Source organism: Lineus longissimus, chromosome 3, assembly GCF_910592395.1.
Source record: "Lineus longissimus chromosome 3, tnLinLong1.2, whole genome shotgun sequence".
Taxonomy (NCBI): Eukaryota; Metazoa; Nemertea; class Pilidiophora; order Heteronemertea; family Lineidae; genus Lineus; species Lineus longissimus.
Window position 1 is genome coordinate 7,585,835 of NC_088310.1, and position 23,484 is coordinate 7,609,318.

Sequence of the window (23,484 nt, forward strand, 5' to 3'; positions counted from 1 at the left end):
ATACCAAATTCCCTGTCACAATCCGCCCGGGTTTGTCTAGGCTGAGGTGTCCTGTGTGCCTTTAGAACCACCTTATACCAAATGCCCTGTCACAATCCGTCCAGGTTTGTCTCCGGCTGAGGTGTCCTGTGTCCCTTTAGAACCACATCATACCAAATGCCCTGTCACAATCCGTCCAGGTTTGTCTCCGGCTGAGGTGTCCTGTGTGCCTTTAGAACCAGCTTATACCAAATGCCCTGTCACAATCCGTCCAGGTTTGTCTCCGACTGTGGTGTCCTGTGTCCCTTTAGAACCACCTTATACCAAATGCCCTGTCACAATCCGTCCGGGTTTGTAACCGGCTCAGGTGCCCTGTGTCCCTTTAGAACCACCTTGTACCAAATGCCCTGTCACAATCCGTCAAGGTTTGTCTCCGGCTGAGGTGTCCTGTGTCCCTTTAGAACCACCTTATACCAAATGCCCGCTCACAATCCGTCCAGGTTTGTCTCCAGCTGAGGTGTCCTGTGTCCCTTTAGAAGCGCCTTATACCAAATGCCCTGTCACAATTCGTCTGGGTTTGTAACCGGCTTAGGTGTCCTGTGTCCCTTTAGAAGCACCTTGTACTAAATGCTCTGTCACAATCCGTCCAGGATTGTCTCCGGCTGAGGTGTTATGTGTCCAATTAGAAGCACCTTGTACTTAATGCCGTGTCACAATCCGTCCAGGTTTGTCTTCGGCTGAGGTGTCCTGTGTCCCTTTAGAAGCACCTTATACCGAATGCCCTGTCACAATCCGCCCAAGTTTGTCTCTGGCTGAGGTGTCCTATGTCCCCTTAGAGGTGGTTCTAAAGGGACACAGGATACCTCAGCTGGAGACGAACCTGGACGGATTGGGACAGGGCATTTGGTACAAAGTGGTTCAAAAGGGACACAGGACACCTCAGCCGGAGACAAACCTGGACGGATTGTGACAGGGCATTTGGTATGATGTGCTTCTAAAGGGACATAGGACACCTCAGCTGGAGACAAACCTGGACGGATTGTGACAGGGCATTTGGTATGATGTGCTTCTAAAGGGACATAGGACACCTCAGCTGGAGACAAACCTGGACGGATTGTGACAGGGCATTTGGTATAGGGTGTTTCTAAAGGGATACAGGTCACCTCAGCCGGAGAAAAATCTGGACGGATTGTGACCGGGCATTTGGTATAAGGTGCTTCCAAAGGGACACAGGACACCTCAGCCGGAGACAAATCTGGAAGGTTTGTGATAGGGCATTGTGTAAGGTGCTTCCAATGGGACACAGGACACCTCAGCCGGAGACAAACCTGGACGGATTGTGACAGGGCATTTGGTATAAGGTGCTTCTAAAGGGATTCAGGACACCTCAGCCGGAGACAAACCTGGACGGATTGTGACTGGCCATTTGGTATAAGGTTGTTCTAAAGGGACACAGGACACCACAGCCGGAGACAAACCTGGACGGATTGTGACAGGGCATTTGGTATAAGGTGGTTCTAAAGGAACACAGGACTCCTCAGCCGGAGACAAACCTGGACCGATTGTGACAGGGCATTTGGTATAAGGTTGTTCTAAAGGGACCAAGGACACCTCAGCCGGAGACAAACCTGGACGGATTGTGACAGGGCATTTGGTATAAGGTTGTACTAAAGGGACCAAGGACACCTCAGCCGGAGAGAAACCTGGACCGATTGTGACAGGGCATTTGGTATAAGGTGGTTCTAAAGGGACACAGGACTCCTCAGCCGGAGACAAACCTGGACGGATTGTTACCGAATGCCCTGTCACAATCCGTCTGGGTTTGTAACCGGCTTAGGTGCCCTGTGTCCCTTTAGAAGCTCCTTATACCGAATGCCCTGTCACAATCCGTCCAGGTTTGTCTCCGGCTGAGGTGTCCTGTGTCCCTTTAGAAGCACCTTGTACTAAATGCTCTGTCACAATCCGTCCAGGATTGTCTCCGGCTGAGGTGTCATGTGTCCAATTAGAAGCACCTTGTACTTAATGCCGTGTCACAATCCGTCCAGGTTTGTCTCCGGCTGAGGTGTCCTGTGTCCTTTTAGAAGCACCTTATACCGAATGCCCTGTCACAATCCGTCCAAGTTTGTCTCCGGCTGAGGTGTCCTAGGTCCCCTTAGAGGTGGTTCTAAAGGGACACAGGATACCTCAGCTGGAGACAAACCTGGACGGATTGTGACAGGGCATTTGGTATAGGGTGTTTCTAAAGGGATACAGGTCACCTCAGCCGGAGAAAAATCTGGACGGATTGTGACCGGGCATTTGGTATAAGGTGCTTCCAAAGGGACACAGGACACCTCAGCCGGAGACAAATCTGGAAGGTTTGTGATAGGGCATTGTGTAAGGTGCTTCCAATGGGACACAGGACACCTCAGCCGGAGACAAACCTGGACGGATTGTGACAGGGCATTTGGTATAAGGTGCTTCTAAAGGGATTCAGGACACCTCAGCCGGAGACAAACCTGGACGGATTGTAACTGGCCATTTGGTATAAGGTTGTTCTAAAGGGACACAGGACACCACAGCCGGAGACAAACCTGGACGGATTGTGACAGGGCATTTGGTATAAGGTGGTTCTAAAGGGACACAGGACTCCTCAGCTGGAGACAAACCTCGACCGATTGTGACAGGGCATTTGGTATAAGGTTGTTCCAAAGGGACCAAGGACACCTCAGCCGGAGACAAACCTGGACGGATTGTGACAGGGCATTTGGTATAAGGTTGTTCTGAAGGGACCAAGGACACCTCAGCCGGAGACAAACCTGGACCGATTGTGACAGGGCATTTGGTATAAGGTGGTTCTAAAGGGACACATGACTCCTCAGCCGGAGACAAACCTGGACGGATTGTTACAGGGCATTTGGTATAAGGCGCTTCTAAAGGGACACAGGTGACCTCAGCCCGAGACAAATCTGGAAGGATTGTAATCGGGCATTTTGTGTTTTCTAAAGGGACACAGGACACCTCAGCCGGAGACAAACCTTGACGGATTGTGAGCGGGCATTTGGTACAAAGTGGTTCAAAAGGGATACAGGACACCTCATCCGGAGACAATCCTGGACGGATTGTAACAGGGCATTTGGTACAAGGTGTTTCTGAAGGGACCTAGGATACCTCAGTCGGAGACAAACCTGGACCGATTGTGACAGGGCATTTGGTATAAGGTGGTTCTAAAGGGACATAGGACACCCAGCCGGAGACAAACCTGGACGGATTATGACAGGGCATTTGGAATAAGGTGGTTTTATAGGAACACAGGACACCTCAGCCGGAGACAAACTGGACGAATTGTGACCGGGCATTTGGTACAAGGTGAACATAAGACCCTTCAGCCAGAGGTAACTTTGGGCTGATTGCGTGAGGGCATCTGGTATAAGGTTGTTTTGATTGGGCACAGGACACTTGAGCCAGAGACATCTCGGTATTGTTGTGACAGGACATTGGGTGATCAGCGGATGAGATTGGACACAGGACACTTCAGCCAGAAACAACTTGGGGCTTATTGCGTGAGGGCATCTGGTATAAGGTTGTTTTGATTGGGCACAGGACACTTGAGCCAGAGACATCACGGTAGTGTTGTGACAGGACATAGGGTGATCAGCGGATGAGATTGGACACAGGACACTTCAGCCAGAGACAACTTTGGGCTGATTGTATGAGGGCATCTGGTATAAGGATGTTTTGATTGGGCACTGGACACTCGAACCAGAGACATCTCGGCAGTGTTGTGACAGGATATTCAGTAATTAGCGGATGAGATAGGACACAAGGCCCTTCAGCCAGAGGCAACTTGGGACTGACTGCGTGAGGGCATCTGGTATAAGGATGTTTTGATTGGGAACAGGACACTTGAGCCAGAGAAAACTTGGGGCTGATTGTGTGAGGCACCTTGTATGAGGTTGTTCTGATGAGACACGGGACACTTCAGCCAGAGACAACTCGTTGGCAGTGTTGTGACAGGACATTGGGTAATGACCAGATGAGATAGGTCATATGACAGTTCAGCCAGAGACAAATTGGAACTGATTGTGACATGGTATCTGGTATAAGGTGGGTCCCATGGGATACAGGATACCTCAGCCAGAGACAACTCAAAACTTTTTGCAGTGCATCTGGTATCATATGGTTTTTATGGAACACTGGACACTTCAGCCTGAGCCAATTCAGGACTGATTTTGACAGGGAATTGTATCTTTTGCCAGAGACTAGCTATGATGGTGCACAGGGTGCTTCAGCCAGGGGCATTCAGGGCTAATGTGACAGGGCGATTGGTATTAAGTTGTTTTGATGCGACAGTGTTCACAACAGTCAGGGTAAACTCTCGAGTGAATGTGACAGGGAATTGGATATTTTGAAAGAGATTGGTTGCGACGAGACTTGGGGATGAGTTCACCCAGAGACAACTCGGGACTTTTGTGACAGGGCATTGGATATGGACTAGTTGTATGGATGAGTGGCTCTTCAGAGACAACTCTGGAATGATTGTGACAGGACATTGATATAAGAAAATTTTATTCTTTTATTATAATTTTCAAGCAAGCATATCACACAATTATGAGCATCAAAATCTATTCTCGAGGCGAGGCATTTGTATTCACAGCTTATCTTACTTATTACTATACAACCATCAGTACATTTTATCCCATCCCAAGAAAATGAAACTAGTCAAGATCCTTTTGTATTGTGACAAATACAACACAACCGGCAATATAATGTCACCTTATGTCTTTATTCTCTAAGCAATGTCACATTTAGTTAGTATCACTAATGAAATTTCCAACTCTGAGGACCATGCTAGCAGTTGACATCGCAATGTGGAAAGCATGTAATTTAGCCTGCAAGGGATCGAATACCCTGGGGCTCCTCTTCTCAATCTCCAAATCAGGAGTCATTCCCATAGCCTCCGCTTTAAGAAAAGTTTGTGAACAGACTGGGAAAATCTCTCTGAACTGCAAGCCCATTGTTGCATCGTTTTGAATCATCCCACAGCAACATTCAACAAGGATTTTTGAATAGTCTACATCAATTGATGAATTCGGCCTAGCGGTCCAATGATGGTTGGTTACATTGTCTGTAAAGTGGTGACTGTTAGGATCAAGTGTTGTTGCGACCGATTCTAGACTATGAAGGAATGTCTGGGTAACAACGCAAAGAGTTGACCTGCTGCAGGAAAAGTTTGTCATCAGTTTTTCCTCATTTGTGAGAACCTGAAAGAGGGAGTGAAAGAAACATAAACACATTGTTCAAAAGGTTTGTTGAATGTTCGTACTTTCTTCGATTTCAATGCAGAGAATGCAACTAAAATAGTAATCATCAACTGGCTTATTTGACAATGAATCACGTCAAAACTACATGAAAAAGAGTTGATGACGACACTGCGAAACCTACTGGCTTTTTAACCTGGCGCATGAAATGTATTTTGTCGCTACCTTGTCCCAAGTATTGCGTCTCTTAAAGAAAACTTACATGATTTCTGACTGTGCTGGCCAGGCATGTCTCTAAACACCCACCACCTGGTACCATGTGTTTCTTGTAGACAGCCATCTGAAGAGTGTCAAGGCCAACACGGAATACATGCTGCAAAAGTAGGAAGATTATGTTAATTCAAATAACGAAATTTTCTTGGGCGCTCGTTCGGAGGCAGAAATGAGGCTATATCAGGTATAACTGGGGTGAAGATCACGTGTTGCGACCTATATTTATCATAAAGAGCTTGAGCTATAAAACTGACCTGTAACTCGGCAAGTGCTTCTTCATTCCGTCCATGCAGCGCCACTGTTGAGACCAGACTTTGTGATGACTTGATGTGGTAGAAATGCTTCTTGCCGAGTTCAAGGTGATCAATGGTGTCTATGTATCCGTAGCTGTCAGCAGACGTACTGGCAATCAAACTGCTTATTGGAATGCAACCTGAAATTCAAAGCGAACGTTTGATTATTTGATGTGCATATGGTTATGTCTGCTATGCGTGGACTCCCGAGTGACATCTTCCCAGGTTTTAAATCGGATTTTTCCTTCTCCTAGACTTGTTGTCAACCAAGGTTAAGGAGACCAATCTCCCCCCCTCGACCCAGGGTTATTTAATATTTATGTGATGAATGATTAATAGTTGGAGCTTTAGAAGTGTCATACTAAGGATCAAAATCTATTTTGAAATAATTTTGAGACCATAAACATACACGTAATCAGTGTAATGACACTATACCATGGCAAGATCACACACAGGTATCCGTTAGCTAGAATAGTCATTGCTTTCTCATACCAACTATGAAGAATTTGCGAGTGAATAATGGATATACCTGTTAATTCTAGAACAGCCTTGGCACTCGCTGATCCCAGTCGGTCAATTGCCAAGACACCCTTCTCTCTCAGGAATTGCTGGACGGCTGGATGAATCACCTTCTGGCAAAATACTATCCCCACACCATCAGATTCGAATTTCTTGCAGAGTCTTAAAATCATCTCAATGATTCCATCTCCTAAGGTATGATCGGTGTCAGTTTCAAAAACGATATCTAGAAACTCGCCACTGTCACCAGATAATGAAATGTCTACTAAACAGCATCGGATTGCCATAGAATCGCCACGTTGCAACCTTATAAAGTCTAAATGCTGTCCAAGTTTTTCACTGTGTCGTTTTTCGAACAGCACACCAGTCATAAAGTAAGATTTCAGCGGCGAAACCCCTTCGACAGCCACAATATCAACATGACTGAAATCATTCCCCTTGGCATATTCTCTGAATGTTTTCAAAAATGTCTCCAATACCAATTGGCATACGTGATGAAGTTCGGCATCATTTAGAGAACATCCTCGTTTTGTTCCCATGATGTTTCGGAGTAACATCAACATCATATCAATGTTTGAAAAGTCTAAATCGAACTTCACGTTGCATTCTCTCGAGAGCAAAACATCCATGCAAAATTTCTTCAAATAGTCTAAAACATCACACATTAGGATCCTATTTACATCCGCCAAGTTTAGAGATATCTTGATCATGAAGAGGGAGAGTAATGATGAGAACAAACCGCCATCATTAAACTGTTGGAGATGTGTTTGAACAGCAGACGTAACGAGTTTCAGGACGGGTTTCGAGATCGTTAGCACTGGGAATAGCCGCGACGCAGACGATGTGACAGTCACATGACCTCCAGATGCATTCTGGATCATCTTGAGGCGTCCTAGTGGACCGTAGCATGACTTGACGATGGACAGTAGGAGTGCCACACTGTCCCTTGTCTCCCTGTCCTCCAGATGTTTCTGGGAGATCTCGGACGGCTGTTGGGCAGCTACCCTGGTCCCAGGTGACACAGCAGACATCTAGAAAGAAGATAGTCATGAGTTTAAAAACAATCGAAGTGTGAAGTTTTCTAAATCACAACATGTTTGTTTTGACAAACATAAAATTTTAAATGGCCATAAAAATTAACCATTGTGCAAATGGGTTGTCTGACAGGAATACCTGTACACCAAGAAGACATTGAAAAATACCGGTCCTTAGTGAAATACTTCAACGAAAATTGCCAGAACCATAATGTAGAAGTACATAATCTGGCTGGGTGATTGGTTGGAATGGCCCTCAGAACACTTTTTCACACAGACCACACACAGGTAGAAGTTTGAGTTTCCAAAAAACAAGTATTTACCTTTTTCTAATGCCTATCTAGTCAACTCGATGAACCTGTACTCGACGGTGCAGTTGCACCATTACTTCGAGAGCTTGGGTGATGTATTTTATGATCCTTATTCTTTGCCAGATGTTGTAAAGAGTAGATGCTGATATGGAGCGTAACGAAAGCAGCTGCTGCAGCTGTGATCTTGTTTCGCATTGCCCACTGTCCTAACGACATATCACTTGCTGAAAAAGTTAAGAAGGAAATAAAAATTGGAACATTTGGCACACACAAGGTTCATTAACTGGTGAAATTGTTTTATAACTAAAACGCAGTGGAACCTCCCTTTATGACACCTCTCTAATAAAGACAACGTCTCTATTAAGGACACTTCCATACTTACGTTTAACAGCACTGAAGTCGTAATCTACAAAATGGGATAAATTATCCACGATGTCCTTCACACTCTTGTCAGATGATGCAGTAGCTAAGAGCACTTTTAGAGCTCCAAACATAACAGTCCAACTGAGCTTGATAAACACACTAGGCTTTACTGAGTTTAAATGATGCGGAAACACAAGACCAGTCAATTTATATACTCTCATCCTGACGTAAATAAGGTGAACTATAATCAAGTCACCGAATGACATCATGGGTTTTACTTCAATCTAACTGCCTTATTGGGAAGTCTGCCAGTGCCAGATACCAACAGAAAAACACATGGTGACAAGTCATTTCAGGATATATGGACTAATTCTATATAGGCCATCATGTAAATCAATGACGCAAATTTAGGTAAAACTAGTCTATGTGTCAAGCGTGTATGCTCACACAACAGCTGCACTCTCTATGTTCAGCAAGGTAGTGACACAGATAGTGGCAGGCATGACACACAACACCACAAAAATTACCCTTGCCATGAGTGGTTGATAATGTCTCGAGTTCAAAGTGCTGTCTTTTATGTCACAAGGAGTAAACTTTGGCCAACTGATATTGAAAGTTCGACCAAATATACCAAACTGAGTACATGCCAATGCAAATGTACATGAAAATGCAAAATGGAGCGTCCAAATAACTCTCATCGCCCTCAGATTTTGTCAATCAAAACAAGCTTGGGACTAGCCCTTTTTTCGGAAATGGCATTGAATTGTCAAGTTGCCCCCTTTCCATCTTGGCGAGAGCAATGAAACTAATGAAACTGATGAAACTAACATACCTAACAGCTTCAACTTCAGATTTTCTCTCTGCGATACGGTCAAGTTGAGTGGGGAGCTTTGCTTCTTTAAAAGGGTAGGTTCCAAGGTAGACGGCTCCAAATATGGATATGAAAGACAGGACTTTATTGTGATAGACAAAGGAAACACACTCCTTGAAGAATTTCATGTCTGTGGCGACTTCAGAAATCTGAAAAGCAATATCAAATTATGCAGGTAGATTCATGAACAGTGCTATAGAGGAAAGTTCAAAGTAACATTAACAATCATGTTCAACTGTAAATCCAAAGTAATTAGTATAAATTTCCTAAAATGACTGAACCATCCCGATGTTTGCTCTAGATCTCGCACAGAATTACTTATTTTTCTGGTTGTAAAGACACACATGACTACACAAACACCTCAAGATTACTGAATTACAGTATTTACACCCTTGTTTTCAACAAACCAACAATCTTTTAAAGATGATATAATAAAAGTGTGATGGTGAAGTATACCTTGTCTAGCACTCGGAACTTAGTTCAAACTATCTATCTACTCTTTCTTTTCTCCTGCTGAGTAAGGGGTCGGCGGTTTAGGTTCGTACTCTCCAAAACGTTCCTTTTCAAGATGTAGTCCGTATACAGAAATCCTTCTATCTCTCTCTGGAATAAACTTAGTGTTGTACTGCAAATTATACCACCAGTAATGAACTCCGATCAGAGATGGAATTGAAACAATCAAAATCTTGTATTTACGGAAGATGTTTTGGAATCCCATCATGTGTCTATGAAGGGCTGAAAATATAAATATTGGGACTTCAGCTTTTATTATAGAGCCACTATAGCTTCATGCACTTGATTGGGAACAACGTTTACATGACGTAGTGTTGGCCGTCGTCACGTCACCATGCATTTTACATTACTGTAACGTGACGAGACGCGACGTCTTCGTAAACGTTGGTCCCAATCAAGTGCATGGATCTATAGGCCTACTCAGTGATGCGCATATATGTGCTTTGTACAACACAAGTGCATTTTTTTCCCAATTTGCATCAACCATCATGGTTGACAGTTGGGTTTTCAGACTCCTCATCTTGGTAAGAGCAATCCAGGTTTCACCATGGTAAATCAATTCACCAAGGTCAGCAAATCACCATGACCACACCATGGGCATGGATATGGTATTGGTAAAATACGGCACTTCGTTCCCAGATATGGCGATGGTACGGTTTGCACTGCATGCATGCTGCACCTAACTGACATGACCTCGAATGCATATCTCCTTCAAGGAATACAATCTGTTGTGCTAAATTGCAAATCATGCATAAGACAAGTTGAGCCCAACCAAATATGGATATCTGGGACAGAAGTTCTTGGACAGAAGGCTCTTACTGATAGTTTTAGAATCAAATGAAATTCACTTTGGCAAATACAGTATATGCTTTCGAACTCAATGAAGCATATCGAAATTTGAACTTATCAAATGGGTGAAAATAGGTAAAATAGAGAGAAAAATCTTACGAAAATGTGATTTGCAAGGTCGCCACCATCTTTCTGGTCGTGCACGCGATTCGTTCAAGTAATAACAGGTGACGCCACCATTAGTTCATGTGTTCCTTTACACATCATGACATGCTTTACGCGGGAAATACGAATGCGCACGTGGTGGATTAGACAACTCCAAGATATTAGACAGTTTTAGATTTTAAAAAAAAGGATGACCCCCGATGACCACATTAACTTGAGTTCCCATTGCATTGAATACTTATCTCAGATGATCACATTACCTTGAGTTCATATTAAATGGTGTATCACCGAGTATGGGCGGCTACTAGGCCTCCTCCCGCATGGGTTGTGACTTCTGATCGACCACTTCGTCCTCAAATGGTGGCGTCAGGTCTCGTTAGCGAGTTTTTCCCAAATGTACGCGATGATGATTCATTGATAAAATTACATTTTATCAATGAAACTCAAATGTAATATTCCACTCTTTTGTATAATATAGTCAAATAATATTTTTTGATGAAAAGTCTTTCTTTGCTTTATTAATGAATATTAACCAATAACCTTCCCGAACATTCTTCTATGCAACAATGTAAACAAGTGCGCGTGGTTTAAAAACCCGGAAGTTGCAGACGACGTAAAACAGCTGAGTTTTTGACAGCATGTCTTGGTCGAGTTGGTGCTTACCTTTCACTTGTGCCTCCTTAAAACGAGAAAAACAAACAGAAAATGCCATCCGAGATAAGAAATGGGTTGTCAGAAAAGATAAGGGCGAAAGTGCGGACTCAAAAAAGTCTATTGGTTTAGCTTTACATGACAAAATTGTTCAAAACGATGCGAAAGGTGCTGAAGAACTCATTGCTGCTGGTGCAGATGTGAACGAGGGGATTCTTTTTGCAACTAAAGTTTTTGCTCCAGATAGACGCACAGTTTACAAGGACATAATTGCTTATCCCTTGCATGTTGCTTGCATTTACCGTCGTCCCAAGATTGTCGAGATGTTACTGAAAAATGGAGCAGTGCCGAACCTTACTGATAAATTGGGGCGGTGTCCTGTTCAGCTTGTCATAACTTATTGGCCGCGGTTGATGGTTTGTCTCGATCAAAAGGCTATGTCTAAGGAAGACATTGAATATCAGAGCTATTTGAAACGACAGCACGAAAGATGCAAGGACTGTCTTGTGTATCTGTGTGAAAGTGGTGCAAATATCGATATCCAAATAAACAGTGAAAAAGAAACCCTTGCCCACTTAGCTGCCAAGCACAACATCACTTGGAGCATAGATGTGCTGTCAAAGTATGGTGCCAACTTAAACGCCAGGGACTCATCAGGATGTACTCCTGCCTTGACAGCTGCAAGATATGGGAGTTTTGAGTTTTTGTTTCTGATGATAGACTTGGGACTAGATGTGACTGTGAAGGACAACTTTGGATGCACTATTCTAAGTCATGCCTGTGAGAATGACAGATCCCCTCATGCTAAACATGTGAATAAACTCTTAAAATTGGAAGGTTTAAAAGGAATGGTGAACACACAAGATGCCAATGGAAACAGTCCTCTCCATGTGGCAGCTGGTGGTGGGCGAGAAGCTGCTATCCACGCCCTCATTGAACATGGGGCACATCCTGACCTGGTAAACATCTCTGGATGTTCCATCTTGTTCAATATCTTAGATTCATACCAAAATGCAAGATGTCACTGTGGGCTTCAGAAAATCCTTGCCGAGACGCTTCAAGTGAAGATAATGGACAACTCCTTCAGAGAACCATTGTTGCTTGGCCTACCAGAATTTACCAACCTTCGAGAGGCCCTGTTGAAAGCTTCAAAAATCCCTGCATCTTTGCAGATGGCATGCAGAAATACAATACGGCAGGCTCTCGGATACCAAAGACTAAATGCAGACTCTTTGTTCCAGCTTCCTTGTGCTCCAAAGTTAAGCAGATACGTTTTACTGAATACCCTGAAATACTGCTGATGGTTGAATTGGGGAACAACTCAAAAGAGCTGACGAAATGATTTGGTCTCTCCCCAATACTACCTGCTCCTGTTAGACTTGACAATAGTAGCCTTTTGAGATGATTCCTTCGGGCATTCCTGATGTCATAAACAGTATCAAGACTTAAGTGTAGCGGTAAAGGACTTATATATTTTTGTCACCGTATAAACGTCGCAACTCTGAGTCTGAACTCGAACCCAGACTAAACCAACTAAGATATGTATCTAAATTATTTATTATCCACGTCACTCTTAACTTCTTATTTACAACCGACACTGAAACATTACAAAATTATGTGCACAACAAAGTATCAACAAGGGTTGATATAAAAGAATCTTACCATACTATAAGGCCAAGGATGAAGTCAACTAATCGCGATCTAAAATGCTCTGGAGCTTTTCAAGAGAACATCTTGTTTAGCTACAGAGTGTGAAGGATGGTTTTCTGGATCTGATCTGGTCATTCCATAATCTAAACTACTTCTAACATTTGCAACCTGGGCCCGAAAGCTGCAATGACAGAGTGAGTTGTGTCTCAACACACCGACACCTTCTGGTTGTATTCACAGCATCTGAAGAAGTAGGTCGATAACAAAGACACTGAACAATGAATTTGTAAAATATACCACCTTTATTTTTATTTTTCCATGTTTTCATACAATATATTACAATCATCATCAAAGTGGGCTAGAACTCAACTAGAACATAAATGCATAACATCAGTACAAGAAATTAGGTCGACACAGTCAGGTTAGACAAAATGGACTGAGGGAATTGCAGAATATCTTTGGAATATTTCATTTTCATCAAAGTTATCTAGAACTTAATGTTGATAAAATAAACTACAGACCAAACCAAACTTAGCTTATTATGATTCGGTATGCAAGAACAGGTACCCCCAGTCCAAAGCACTGAAGTTAAAAACCTTTCAACAAACTTTTTCACAGAAAAGTATCTAGTATACATCTATATATTGCTTTTTTGTTTTATAAATTTTAATTTTGCACAAAGACTAAATCTATACATTTTGATGCTTTGCAGATTCTTATAATAGCCATAAAGGTACAAGCTTTTTATAGGGTGTTTGCAGAAAAATTATTTTTTTGAGCTTGAAACATTTAAATAATTAGTTTTTAAGAAACTGAAGTAGTAGCATCTGCCAAGTAAGAAAAAAATTGTAGATTAACATTTATTTTAAATGAAGGCCTATCCATTTTGTTGGTGCTTTGTTGAAGTGGTGAATAGCACCCCGAGGATCATTTTAGTAATTATCTTGTCGATTCGCCCGCTCCAAGGAAATATTGAATTTTTTTAACAAAATCTGAATATCCACCCACACAATCAAAGATGACTGCTGATGTGGAAATGCAACATAAAGTCGGAAAACCAAATTAGGAGTAATCATTGAGGCTCCTCTGCTTACAAAACAAGTTTGTTCTTTATGTGCCCAATTTAAATGCTACAGAATAATTCTGATAGATTGAAGAAAGCAGAGCGAAGAAGAAAATTCTGTACATGTGCAGGTGAGTTTTTCAAATGTTGGAGTTTTATAACTCCATCTAGATTAACCCGGTTAGTTTAGCTATCCAAGACTTGCAGGGAGTTTTTTCAAGCCATGGTTCCATGATGTTCAGCTGATCGTGGGAAAACATAGCCTGTATATTTCCTGACACCACAAGTTTGTTTCTTAGTTGTGCAAGGTGAGAGAACTAACTGATGTTTCTTCCAAATTCACAGCCAAAACAAAAAATTGGAGAAGCTCAACGATTTGTGCATTTATTTTGTACTCAAGAAACGTTGCTCTAAAATAATAAGTGAGAAGTGTAAAATAATCTTGGCTGTGATATCATAAGATGATCAACACCCACTGATTATATACAATAAGACTTGGAGAAGTTACAAGTATTCGAGACTAAGATCAACAGATGGTACAAGTACATTTCTCAATTCTTTACAATACATCAAGTTATCCAAAAGACCCATGTTTTCAAAACATTGGGTCAATCCAGATGTGAACCTGAAGCTACAATTTAGAATTCACTTTCTACCCATAAAGTATCCAAACTCAATTTGCTCCGATCCGGCTTTTGAAGCAGTTTGAGGCATTCACCCACTAATCTCAAGCACAAAAAACATGGCCAACGAGCAGATAATTATGATACATATATATCAAATAAACACTTAATAGTCATGAAGTATCCCACTTACGAAAATTCAGAAATTCCATACAACAAAATTGAGTACATGTAGCCCTTTCATTCCCTCATGTGAAAATGTACATAATTCCAGTCCTTCCTGAGCTGAGCACAACCGCCATGCTATTTTCTTGCAGAGTTTATCTCTCAGATTTTTGGCATGCAGATGATAGCATAGGGCTCTATCATCCCAGATGACAATTTCATCCTCAATTTCTGACACTTGTATACTTACCCAGAATCAGAGAAGAAATGAACAAGCTAGCACACAAATACATGATATAAAATCACATTATCTAACTCTTAGAATCACACCATGGATTCTAAAAGGCAAGGAGCACTTTTCATGGCCAGTTATACCAACAGTTCTGTCTTCATGGGATATCACTCAAACAGAAACCAGTAGCACATACCAATTTATACCATTACCAGGTTGTCCGATCAACTGACACGCATAGGTATTCCACGACCACCATTTGAAAAAAACACTATCAAAACGACACGCTCCCTACACGCTCTAATTTCTATGCATTTAGGTTAAATTGCACCCAAAAATCTTTTACATCAGATTCAGATATCAAACCATGAAATATTTCTCTCTCGTTTCCTTGATAGATCATTCCTGACAAGAGACAACATGGACAATTGATAAGTTACTTGTGACCAAATGTTGGTCATGAATGATCATGAGATCACTTAACATGCCCAGCTCTCAGGTTATGTCACCATTGCTTGCGAGTTGAGAATCTCGTATAATCGACGATCATTACCTGCAATGAGTGAAAAAGAAATTGTAAGCGATTTCAATACAGATATCTCTCAACACCAAAACCCCAACTCCCATGGTACCAATAACTCTGAGCACAACAAGTGGTTGGACAGACTGACAGACAGAGGATATTATCATATCCCCCTTTTGCTCCATAGCACGTTCCACATCAAAACAATTGGACAAATAGGACAAATCCCGATGGGATTGTAAGAAAGACTATGCAACTGGGCTCATGGACATGCAGTGCAGACCATCCCATACCAGATTGATTTCTATTATTAGAAATATAACAGTAGTTTCTGACTACCAATTCCAGTTCAAGACCAGAGGGAACACAAAATTCAATGCTCTACGAACCTTCCATCCAGCATTGCCCTGTTCATTTTAATCGAAGCCGTATGGGATTTTTGCCAATGACCTGAATCGGTTGTGTGGCCTGTGGTGTGGTGACGTCGGGTAATTCCCCACCTGGAAGTCTATGAAGTGCCTGCAGAGAGAGCAAGCTATATGGATCAGTACAGAAATAAATTCTGGTGCCCTTTGACTTTGTGAGAAAGAAGCCTTTGATAGTCATTATAAAATCAATACAAGTAATCAACTGTTCCCAATAAAATGTCCCGCCTATATCGCCTCTTTCAAAACTACTGGTAGATACATGCAACATGTGTATTTAAGGATTCACTAACACAAGCCTCTATAACAGTCAAGCTTCCACACATGAGATCACCACACATACAATCTACTTCAAGAAAAAGTTTTATTTTATTTACCTGCTTCTCGGCCTGCTTAGCAGTCAGGCTATCAAGACCGTCAACCTGCATTGGTGAATCTGTCAACTGCAAAGAAACATAACAATTTGAACTATCTTGAACTGAGCTCAGATACATACGGGTCGACCCGCCCTTCCTCCCATGGCAAGACCAGTTCCTTTCATGTTATGGCAATCGCTGGCTTTTTATGATTACATTTTGGCATATGGAAAAAACCTATTCCAATCCTTGTTGTCTGCCACAAAGTGAAAAGGCCAAGAAAACTTGAATATAGTAATTAGGTGTACCCATCTGATAAATGAGGTTTCTCTAAATTTGGCAAACGGCTAGTTAAATTATGATAGCGTCGCTGTCTTACCTCGTCTTCATCACGATAGCGTTTTGGTGGCGTGCCATGATGCCCCGGCGAATGAGGTCGTTTTGGTAAAGACTGAGCGGAATCAACTGAGGAATCGCTTTCAACCTGAAACAATAAAAACGAGCCTTCAAAGATTTTTGAGAAAATATACAGGACCTGTCCCAGGCAAAGCCCACACTAAGATGGCTTAAAAATGGAACTAGCCTATTACCTATGCGTAATAGGCCAATGTGTAAACAGACATGCTACCTTTAATGAGAGCTCATAGCAATTTGGGGTTTAAAACAGAACTAAGGTATGACAATTACGCTCACCTGATTTTGCACATCAACTGGCTTCACCTCCGTTTCTCCATTCGTCGCTGCAGTCTCCTGCTCCGAACTCAAAACACTGTCCATACTATTTTCACTTTTCAACCCACCCTCTGAGACCGAATTCGACACGTTATGTGTTGTGCTCTCCTGACTTTCAGTGTCCATTGAATTAGAATTTTCTACCGTAAAACTAGTCCTGCCCTGACGTAGGAGGTCAGGTTCTGACCGACTCGATTGTAACATGCCAACAGCCGGTTTCTTAGTTTCTGTTTTGTTGACTTGTGAATTCGGTAAGCCTGGCACCAATTTGTTGGTATCAACCTGAAACAAACAACCTTTAAAAATTATCTGCGATTATAGAAATTTATACCAAAGAGAGCTTTGTATGAAGAACAATGTGCAATGTTTTTGAATGTACAGAGCCGGGAGAATGTCATTCATGGACTACATTACCATTATAGTTTAAGATCTAACTTTTCAAAATAGCAGAAGGAACATCATCTTACCGATTTTCTTCGATCATCTTTCTTTTCTCGTGGTTTACCTTGATTGATTACACTCTGCGGCAAGTACTGGTCCAACTGTTTTCTGAAATACGGACACAAAAAAGAAACATTGAAAACCGACAACAATCTCAACGTCAGAGCTGCAGCAAAAATGCAATCTCCCCTTTTACAATCATTTTGTACACTTGACAGGAGCACTTGGATGCTGTTGGCAACCCTACCATCGTCACTCATCAAATGTTGTCTTTTCCTTCATCTATCACCAGCCCTTCAACTACAGTACAAATGACAAACATCTCTTATCCACTCTGGCAATTTATATACCCATAACCCAAATTCCAGAATTGTTTACAAAAACATGATGAAATACTTTGCAGTGATCAACGAACCTTTTTACATGTTTTATCTCTATCTTCATTCCTTCCTTCCACATTCCTATCATCTGTGCTTGCCGATGGACTACAATGAGGACAGTTCGAAGGTGAGTTATATTCTGGAGTGAAACAAACCAACGAACAACGCCACAAAGGTATCTCCCTCTTTTTGTGGCTTAAACAAGTATCTTGGCGCTACCTGCTCATTCTTTAAGAAGATTTCTTATGCATCCTTTTTGCATCTAACAAACGTATGGGGTTCAACTTACCTGTATCTGTGAAACTCTGAATATCGTAAGTGAGGTCTATGTTAACATTCACAAGCTTTTGAAATTGCAGGCCTATGAACCACTTGGTCAGGTATTTTGTCTCACTGAAATGTCAACAAAACTTAGATGAATCAAGAGGCAGAGAAAGCACAATGTGTCTTGATGTCATTCAAACAGTGAACTTCAAAACATTACAGATGCAATTCAACCTAAGCCACCCTGATGATCCCTAGAGGGGCAAAACTGCGTGGTGGAGCAACACTACAGCCCAACAATAGGCACCAGTGGACATGGTTGTTTACAACAGTTACCCAGGTGCCAGTTTTTCTCTCTTCATCTATCAAGCCATGAAGAATACTGAAAGAGGAGAAAGAGCGCACAAACTTGGTCATTTACCTGTCCGGCATTGGTCCAAACGATGTCGGCAGAACATGAGCTAGTTTGATATACGGATTTCTCTCCAAGTTTCCAATCAATAACCTCACTTTTGACTCGACCAACCCGACCCATTCCAAGTGTTGTTCTTCATTCTCGGCCTTTGATAACACTATGATATAATGGCTGGAAGGAAATTGAAGATAGAGTTACAGGTAAGATTTGGAGAGCAAGACCAATGCTTTTGCTAAAAGATTTCCCATAAACGTTTAAGACTGATAATTCAGCCAGGGGCGCTCAAGTTGGAAAGGTTTTTGAGACGATCAACCAAACTGTACAGTTTGTTATGTTAAAGCATGTAAAACCATTTAGGGCATTCTAACAATAACCAATAACTAAAAAACACACTTACTGGTATTTTTGAAAGAAATTAGTAGGTTCTAATAATCTTGACCAATCGCACTTCCCTAACATTATCTGCTCTGTTATTTCTAACCCTGGAAAAAAGATAGAGAAGTTGCTGCGATTGTCACATGGATAGAAGTTTGACATGACCAGAGTACTAACTGGAACGTGCCAAATCAATTCAACAACTTTTCTATTCGTTGCCTGTTTACACGGAATGAGAGCACAAAAGGGTTAAAGGGGTAGGCAGTTTGTATTTACTTGTGGCTCAGGAAAATAGAAATATAGTTATACACAATGCCAATGTGCAGTTGTGTATACGCCCACACAACAGATGTACAACTTGCCATCTTTGAACTCCTCCACCATGATTGTCCTTGTCGACGACGTCACATTAAATGTCGAGTTCTGCTGGGGGTAAGCAGGGGTTATGATAGGCATCAAGTGGAATCGGTCGGCTGGGTTCGACTGCAAATAATGAGCAGCAAGTTATAAGTGATGTATAATAGCGAAGACATTGGATTATTGCATAGCACTCCTGGATGCTGTGACGTCCTTACACCAAGAAAACTTCAACCAGAGGTTTTTTGTCGAAAACCTGACTGCCTTATAACAAATTGGCCAGTGAAGATATCATCTATTCTCAGCCTGGTATCTTCACAGTATTTTTTTGCATTTTCTTTCTAGATTTTGGGGTAAAGATTTCAAACACATTAAAAAATACAGACATAAAACTACTATCAATCAAAAAACTTACCCGTGGGTCCCACACCGGGAAACCGAGGTTACTTTCCTCTGGTTGTTTCAACAACACTGGCTGTGGCCAATCCCTGGAAAAATTAAGATAAAGTTACACATAATTACATATCTGTTCTGCAAATTAGGAGTTAGAAGAGGACCATGACTAGTAAAAACAGTACACCATCCATGGAAGCAAGATAGGCAAGACTTCTTGTTGTCATTTAAGTTTACTGTATTACATCTATAGTCATGAAAACTCATAATGCAGAAAAGCACTCACCATTTTGTGTAAACCATGAAAAATTTTTGAACTAATGTTGAAGCTGCCGCATTAGGATACAGTTGGCACACTCTGGCCACTAACATGGCCCACGAGACACCGCCCAGGAAACCAAGTGCATTCGAATAAACACCCCGTCCTGAAAAATAAACAACAAAACAAAGTTTATGTCAGCGATTATCAACAAGATTTCTGCCATCAACCTTGCCATCGTGATATATTTATAAATAAGTTTGCCACCTAGTATGTTTGCCTGGGGGGTGCAAAAATTCAGGCCCATTTTTCATACAGGAGGAGGTCCTGAAAAGATTTTAACTTTCAACAAGTGATACTTTTGGAGGGCAACGACTGTCATGCCAGTGGTTGCAGCAGTCGTAGATTCAAGGCCTGCTGTGCACATGCATAATCTTCAACGTGTTACAAACAGGTCTGGGCTAATATTTGAATACTGCATTCCACGAGCACACCAGGCCAGGCTTTATAACTCACGTTTTGCCCACAATTTTATTGCTCTAAGTGTCATTCTGAAGCTCTCCTTATTTGGCACAAGGTGAAGGATTTCATCTGTCACTCTGCAACCTGCAAGAAGGAATCACATATTTATGAGAGACAGAACAGCAGACTTGGTCGAGACATGACGCATCACATGCCACAGCCAGACTAAGTCCAAGTCTCGAAGGACAGAACACTCCAAAACGACACACCCAGTCTTCACCCCACACACTGTCAACTTGTACTTACCATTCAAACTCCGCACACACTTCTGGTCCAGATTTTTTAATAACGTTTCATCCCGGAGATCCTGGTTATCGGGGATTTTTTGAAGAGCTAGCCGAGCGAACAGCATGTCCAGCTGAAATATTGAATTGACGATAATTTGAAAATTAGTTATTTTTTGTCGGATTTCAAAAATTCTAACTTTTACAGAGAGCAGAGGCATAGATCTTTTTATTTCTGCTGTCAAATTGACTCCATTTTAAGGAGGGGAAAAAACTGAATTTCTCCCAAAATCGGTAATGTTTCATCTCTGGCATAGTCCACTTGCTTCCCTCACCTCAATTCCATCGAAAACCATTTTGATTACAGGGACGAATGCCTCCTCAACTGCCTGTAAAGAAGATGATAGACACTGCAGATGTTTGAAATAGATCACAAAGGGCAAACAAAGACATAGTCTTCTTTGGGTAAACCGCCAGTTCAATTCAGTAGCTGAATACTATGTTGGGGTCATTGGAATAGTCACTCAATCCACTTTAGGTCTTTTTGAGTAAATTCAACTTTATGCTGTGACTCCAATGCACCAATGGTTTTTGCATTAAAAATGATGTTAACTTGATTTTTGTGGGATCTAGTAAGTTCTGCATTGAAAGACGTTGGTATTCAGATCTGGGGTACCGTCACCATCACATTGGCATAATTTTTGTTTTTGGCCGAGTTCTGTTCTGACTGTAGTTGCAAGATATGCACAGGCTGCCTTTACGCACGTACCCTTAGGTCCTTGACCTCAGGCTGCTGTTTAAGAAGGTCATAAAATGAAGAGAAGAAATCGATACGGTCGATGTGACGTGGCGCCACACACAATGTATCAATATCAGCCCCTGAAAGAAAATTGACACTAATAAATTATCGGAATAAATGGGTGGTGAAATGAATATGGGACAGTTTTAAAAAATCTATTAGTTATCAATTTATTTACTACATAGGATCAGCCCATTTTATGTTGATTGTTCATGACTCTGGAATAAATCACCAAAGGTCATACATGTTATGGCTATCAAGTATCCAGACACTTTTAAAAAGCACTCGACTGGCTGTTCACGGGACATTATCTGTGAAAAATCAGCTGTAGCGCTTTAACAGCAAATTGTACTGATGAGCGCTATACAAATAACAAACATTATTATATACATATATATATATATATACATTAATTACAAACAACTGCAGTTTCCTTTTGCAGCACACACTTACCTTTTGTATGGACACCGAGTCTATACGATCCAAATGTGAACACTTTTCCACCAATGCTTTCCGCAATATTCTCTGGCATATTCTGCAATAGCAAAGTACAATATTTAACCATAACATTTTCAAAAAATGTTGAGCGACCAACATCCCAGGAAAAAGTAAATTCTGTATTTTTCTCTTATTCCCTAGCCTCAAAATCAGTTCCAGACTGAAGTCATCAGATCTTACCATGTCTCTGGTAGCTGAAAGTATTATATAGTAGCTCTCTGATCTTGCATCAATTTGGTCAATTCTCCGACTTAAGTTGCGGTAAAAATACTCACTTTTGCTATACTGACTTCCTTTATCCATTGGTTCACTAGCTCGTTGATTTTGCTCAGCACCTCGATTCTAAAAATCAATGAAGATTCAGCATTTCATTTTAGATTCCAGGACAAATACAGTTGGCAGGCAGACAGTTGGAGTTAGAAAGTGAGTTATTACTGGTACACTTTAATAATTGAAAGCCAATTAAGAACAGGAAACTTAGCAAACCAAAGCCATTTCATAAGCAGTTTCATCAGAATGTCATGACCAGGCAACACTTATGTCCCACTCGGCCGCTCAACGAGACCAATAACAGAACAAATGGGTGCAGCCAGGGCTAAACCACATTACATGGTGATGGTCAAAACCTGAAAAAGACCTTTATGAACTAACCCTTGGCCTTAGGTTTTAGTGAAAACAACTCTTTAACAGTTAAATGATATTACTACATAAACTCACCATGACATTCAATGCTAACAGTTCAAAAGTTCACAGGTGAGTATGAATATTGAATACCATAACTTTCATGTCATTTAACATCAGCATAGAAAACCAGCCTTACAACTTACCTATGGGCCAATTCAATTTCACATTCAAATACTCCAAATGGCTTCATGGCTTCTTCCAGCTTCTTGGTAAGCTCTTCGTCAAACGGCTTTGGACCAGCCAGGGAAATGGGAGAAGTGATGCCTGGGTATTTCATCTGGCCAGCTTGGCTGGTATCCTGACTAATGCCACTGAAAATTATGATAAATGAATCGATGGCTTGCAAGCTGATGTATAACTGGTAAAAAAGCCATAATCTGAAGAAAAATATGACGAAGTACTTGTTCTTGTAAACAAAAAAGGGGGACGGGGCACTACAGGAGGCACGGCGAGATGAGAAGAACAGCATTCATGTTGACAAGAGACCGACTGACGACCGTGGCGTGGAGACAAGAATGAGGAAGAAACAACACGACACTGTGACTGACAGTGTCAATGCAGGGCATTCAGTCGTCATCAAAAACTGTTCCCCTACAAATCATTTCGACAACTTCAGCCACTTGGTGTAAATGCATAGCATGCACTGTAGCCTGATGGCCTACTTAGTACATTTGTGTGTATTCACTGTACATTTAGATGTGCATAAATGTGTCAAGACGAGATTCGTGCAGTCTGCAAAACATACTCCTTCACTTCCACCACATATAACTCTAGTTTAAAAAGACGTGAAGAAGTCAATTATGTATAGAAATGTGAAGAATACCTTGCCATTTTGTATATGATTTGAATTGGTCCAAATAAATTGTTCTAAGTGACCAAATCCATGGGATTTGTACAAAATTATTTTCAGCAAAACAAATCCATGCTTTTATCGGAAATGGCGGACCATAATTTTTCCCGGCATGCAATTTATTAATTATTACCTACTTAACCAATTACTTCTTATATTCTTATTTTTATATTTTATTTTGTCACTTTTGAACGTCATCTTATGTATGTGATATGGAATGAATTTTTTCTTTGAAAAAAATTGAAACTTGTTT

General features: G+C 41.4%; 3 protein-coding genes across 4 annotated transcripts; 1 reads left to right on the plus strand and 2 right to left on the minus strand.

Moving 5' to 3' along the window:
- Window positions 1–4,514: 4,514 nt before the first annotated feature.
- LOC135485630 (molecular chaperone MKKS-like) lies at window positions 4,515–10,414 on the minus strand. Of its 2 annotated transcripts, XM_064767873.1 has the most exons (8): window positions 10,345–10,414; window positions 9,340–9,618; window positions 8,845–9,032; window positions 7,662–7,873; window positions 6,315–7,335; window positions 5,747–5,925; window positions 5,482–5,592; window positions 4,515–5,222 (listed from the first exon to the last, which is right to left on the minus strand). In XM_064767873.1, exons 5-8 carry the CDS (start codon window positions 7,333–7,335, stop codon window positions 4,767–4,769), a joined length of 1,767 nt encoding a protein of 588 aa, XP_064623943.1. In that variant the 5' UTR covers window positions 7,662–7,873; window positions 8,845–9,032; window positions 9,340–9,618; window positions 10,345–10,414; the 3' UTR covers window positions 4,515–4,766. The 2 variants fall into 2 exon arrangements, with proteins under 2 accessions (XP_064623943.1, XP_064623944.1); XM_064767874.1 differs by lacking the exons at window positions 8,845–9,032; window positions 9,340–9,618; window positions 10,345–10,414 and adding an exon at window positions 8,032–8,241.
- A 574-nt stretch (window positions 10,415–10,988) lies between these two features.
- Window positions 10,989–12,302, plus strand: LOC135484629 (ankyrin repeat domain-containing protein 61-like). The gene has a single exon (XM_064766263.1). It carries the CDS (start codon window positions 10,989–10,991, stop codon window positions 12,300–12,302), a length of 1,314 nt encoding a protein of 437 aa, XP_064622333.1.
- Window positions 12,303–12,542: 240 nt separating this feature from the next.
- On the minus strand, window positions 12,543–23,327 carry LOC135485631 (poly(A) polymerase type 3-like). The gene is made up of 21 exons (XM_064767875.1): window positions 23,205–23,327; window positions 22,525–22,692; window positions 21,973–22,039; window positions 21,653–21,734; window positions 21,170–21,279; window positions 20,736–20,789; window positions 20,423–20,534; window positions 20,171–20,260; window positions 19,682–19,820; window positions 19,418–19,490; window positions 19,008–19,128; window positions 18,668–18,752; window positions 18,277–18,441; window positions 17,881–17,984; window positions 17,627–17,696; window positions 17,238–17,319; window positions 16,732–17,052; window positions 16,418–16,522; window positions 16,060–16,125; window positions 15,647–15,776; window positions 12,543–15,287 (listed from the first exon to the last, which is right to left on the minus strand). The coding sequence occupies exons 1-20, from the start codon at window positions 23,210–23,212 to the stop codon at window positions 15,669–15,671; spliced, it is 2,130 nt and encodes a 709-aa protein (XP_064623945.1). The 5' UTR covers window positions 23,213–23,327; the 3' UTR covers window positions 12,543–15,287; window positions 15,647–15,668.
- Window positions 23,328–23,484: the final 157 nt, after the last annotated feature.